Genomic DNA, 4,208 nt, shown 5'->3' with positions numbered 1-4,208 from the left:
TCTTTCCCTCCCTGAAATTTGGGTGTCCTGGTGCAGGGTAAATTTTGGAGAGTTCCCCCAAAGGGGCTTTTCTAGGAAAGCAGATTCAATCGGCCCCTCCCTGCAACCGGTCCAGGAGAAAATAGCTCCTTGGAAAAAAGTGGGAAAAAACCTGTATATTAAACAATAAAACCTAAACAATATTAAACAATAAAATCCCTTGCTGCTCCCAAAGAGATGACAAACTGAGAAAGTCCCTCTGTGGGCTGTAGCTCAGCTCACTCAGGCTCTGCTCAGTCCCTCCGGTGCTGGAAATGTCACAGGCCAGGCCTGGCGGGCCACAGGTGCAGCTGCCAGTGCTCTGCTGGTGCTCAGTCCAGAGCAGGTTTAAACAGCTCCAAAGAAAAAGGAAAAAAGAAAAAAAAACCCACAGTCCAGGGAACTTCTTTGCCTCAGCTAGCTAAACTAAGTAAAACAAAAGAGAGCTCTGTCCCACTGTCTGTCCATCCGCAGACAGCACAGTCCAGGAGCAGCAATGTGGAGGAGTGAGTGAAGTGTCTGAAAACAAACTGAGCTTCTTCTGTCCCCCCTTCACTCTCTGCAGCAAGTGCAAAACTTAAAGGTGCAAAACTTATTATTCAGCATAAACAGAACAGACAGTTGGGGATAAAAGCAACGCAGGACAATGGGTCTCCTCCAGCCAGGTCTCATAAGCTCTTGGAGATCTATTTCACACCCAAGATAGCTCAGCTACCTCAGAAGGCATAAAATCAGCAGGATGGCTTGTGTGGTAGTGTTGGAAATGAAGAGGTTTTAATAAAAGGCAAAATAACAAAGCTCTTTGCAGAGAAAAACCGAGCCAGGTGCAAGAGGTTCTTGCCCCTGGTAAAACACCTCACAAAATCAATTAGTTTCTTTGTTTTCTTCTTTTTCTAGTGAATTTCTCAGGCTGGACTTTTTAGCTTTTGTCCAATTAGCTATCCTTAAGCTTGAGGTGAATTCTCCAAGTCCTGTGAGGTGTCTTTTCACCTAACTGAGGAGAGAAACTTGTGGGCTCTTTTCCTTTTGGAGGAGACAAAGGGACAGTTTTGTCACTCTGTCGACAGGGAGCACATTCCTATGTCCCCGAGGCTGGGGAGGGGTCATCTCCTCATCCCAGCGCTCCCTCAGGATGGGCTTGGGGCTGCTGTGTCCATCAGCACCACCTCCGTGCCTCAGTTTCCCCTCAGGACAGGGATGGGAAGGGTTTGGGGGTGCTGGGACAAAACCAGCCCTGTTCTGTGGCAGCAGCTCCCTGACAGGGTGAGAAACACAACTTTCCCAGGCATGGTACTGGGAAAAGGCCGGGAGGGAATCAGAGAAAAGAATGAGAAACAGTTCTGATCTTAACTCGCTGCACCTGCCACTGTGAGCATGTGGAATGTGCTGTGCAGATTTGTTCACCAAAGGGAGGGTTCTTAATTAACCAAGAGTGATGGTGTTTTAATTAAAGGACCCATCAGGTCAACCTGCATCGAGATAAGAGAGAAAAGAACAATGGGTTTCTTAATAAAGATGATTGATCAGCACTCTGTGAATGCATGGAGTCTGTAGCAATTATTACCCTGCCGAGGGCTGTCTTACTGTGCCACCTTATTGTGCCACCTCACTGTGACATCTCACTGTGCCACCTTACTGTGACACCTTACTGTGATATCTTTCTTACTGTGACATCTTCCTGTGACATCTTTCTTTCCGTGACATCATACTGTGACATTTTACTGACCATCTTACTGTGACATCTTTCCTACTGGCCACCTTCCTGTGATGTCTTACTGTGACATATTCCTGGCCACCTTACTGTGGCATATTACTGTGACACTTTACTGTGACACCTTACTGTGACATCTTTCTTACTGTGACACCTTACTGTGACATCATACTGTGACATCTTTCCTACTGGCCATCTTCCTGTGACATCTCACTGTCTACCTTACTGTTACATGTTACTGTGACACCTTACTGTGGCATCTTACTGTGACATCGTACTGGCCATCTGTGCCATCTTACTGTGACATCTTACGGTGACAGCTTTCTTACTGTGACACCTATCTTACAGTGACATTGGCCATCTTACTGTGACACCTTACAGTGACACCTTACTGTGCCACCTTACTGTGCCACCTTACTGTGACATCTTTCCTTCTGTGATATCTTTCTTACTGTGATAACTTACTGGCCATCTTACCGGTGACATCTTACTGTGACACCTTTCCTTCTGTGATATCTTTCTTACTGTGACAACTTACTGGCCATCTTACTGTGACATCTTTCTTACTGTGCCACCTTACTGTGACACCTTACTGTGACATCTTACTGTGACACCTTTCCTTCTGTGATATCTTTCTTACTGTGACAACTTACTGGCCATCTTACTGTGACATCTTTCTTACTGTGACATCTTTCTTATTGTGACATCCATCTCACAGTGACATCTTTCTGTGACATCTTCCTATGACATCGTACTGGCCATCTGACTGCGCCATCTTACTGTGCCATCGTCCTTACTGTGCCACCTCACTGTGCCCTCTGTCCTGCCCCCCCAGATCGAGCGCCACGACAGCTGTGCCTACGATTACCTGGAGATCCGCGACGGGAGCAGCGACTCCAGCAGCCTCATCGGCCGCTACTGCGGCTACGACAAACCCGACGACATCAAGAGCACCTCCAACAAGCTCTGGATGAAATTCGTGTCCGACGGCTCCATCAACAAGGCCGGCTTCGCCGTCAACTTCTTCAAAGGTTTGGGGGGAGCTCTGGGGGGTGCTGGGAGTGCTGCAGCCCCCCGGCCGCTCACCCCCTCCCCGTGCCCTGCCCAGAGATGGACGAGTCCCCCCGCCCCAACAACGGCGGCTGCGAGCAGCGCTGCGTCAACACCCTGGGCAGCTACAAGTGTGCCTGCGACCCTGGCTACGAGCTGGCATCCGACAAGCGCCACTGCGAGGGTGAGTGTGACCCTGAGACCCCCCAAAACCCTCCCTGTGCCCCTTGGTGCGCCCCCAGCCCCGTGGAGGTGACGGGCGCTGGGTGGTGCCGCCCTGCAGCCGCCTGCGGAGGGTTCCTCACCAAGCTCAACGGCTCCATCACCAGCCCGGGGTGGCCCAAGGAGTATCCCCCCAACAAGAACTGCATCTGGCAGCTGGTGGCCCCCACCCAGTACCGCATCTCCCTCCAGTTCGACTTCTTCGAGACCGAGGGCAACGATGTGAGTGGGGGGTGCAGCCCCTCTCTGCCCATGCCACCCCTTCCTTACCCACACCAGGGGTGCAGCCCCAAAACCCTCCAGGCACAGGCAGCCTTGGTGGCAGCACATTCTGGGAGGTTTTCTCCTCTTTTAGGGGACAATTGGCTCCCACCTCAGAGCCCCCAGTCCCAAAACCTTCCAGCCATGGGCAGCCTGGCTGGCAGCACATTTTGGGGGGTTTTCTCCTCTTTTGGGGGACAATTTGCTCCTACTACAGAACTGGGGGTGCAGCCCCCGGTCCCAAAACCCTCCAGCCATGGGCAGCCTGGCTGTCAGCACATTTTGGGGAGTTTTCTCCTCTTTTGGTGGACAAGTGGCTCCTTCTTCAGAGCTGGGGGTGCTCTCAGGTTCTGCTGGTGTCCCCAGGGTGTCCCCAGCCCCGTGTCACCCCCAGGTGTGCAAATATGACTTTGTGGAGGTGCGCAGCGGGCTCACGGCTGACTCCAAGCTGCACGGGAAGTTCTGCGGCGCCGAGAAGCCTGAGGTCATCACCTCGCAGTACAACAACATGAGGATCGAGTTCAAGTCCGACAACACCGTCTCCAAGAAGGGCTTCAAAGCCCATTTCTTCTCAGGTAGAGCTGCCTGGCCCCAGCACGGGCACCCCCTGCCCTCCCTCACCCAGCCAGCTCCCCCCAAAGCGCCGCTAACGCTTCCCCTGCCCACGCCGGGGGTGCAGCCCCAAAACCCTCCAGCCACGGGCAGCCTGGCTGGCAGCACTTTTTGGGAGGTTTTCTCCTCTTTTAGGGGACAATTGGCTCCTATTTCAGTACTAGGGGTGCAGCCCCTGGTCCCAAAACCCTCCAGCTATGGGCAGCCTGGATGGCAGCACATTTTGGGTTTTTTTTCCCTCTTTTGGGGGATAATTGGCTCCTACTTCAGAACTGGGGGTGCAGCCCCAAAACCCTCCAGGCACAGGCAGCCTTGCTGGCAGCACATTTTGGGG

The 4,208-nt window shown here is 52.4% G+C and overlaps 1 protein-coding gene across 1 annotated transcript in view; it reads left to right on the top strand.

Annotated features, from left to right (window-relative positions):
* The window catches only part of BMP1 (bone morphogenetic protein 1), a gene marked incomplete at its 5' end in the record, with an annotated part of 19,790 nt that overhangs the window by 11,015 nt on the left and 4,567 nt on the right, over positions 1–4,208 (top strand). The window contains 4 exons of the mRNA XM_031065209.1: positions 2,565–2,760; positions 2,838–2,963; positions 3,063–3,223; positions 3,657–3,837. Coding sequence (XP_030921069.1) covers positions 2,565–2,760; positions 2,838–2,963; positions 3,063–3,223; positions 3,657–3,837 — 664 coding nt within the window. The remainder of the gene's footprint in view (positions 1–2,564; positions 2,761–2,837; positions 2,964–3,062; positions 3,224–3,656; positions 3,838–4,208) is intronic.

The sequence above is a fragment of the Geospiza fortis genome, unplaced genomic scaffold (assembly GCF_000277835.1).
Source record: "Geospiza fortis unplaced genomic scaffold, GeoFor_1.0 scaffold594, whole genome shotgun sequence".
NCBI lineage: Eukaryota > Metazoa > Chordata > Aves > Passeriformes > Thraupidae > Geospiza > Geospiza fortis.
This window is presented reverse-complemented; position numbering and strand designations above follow the sequence as displayed.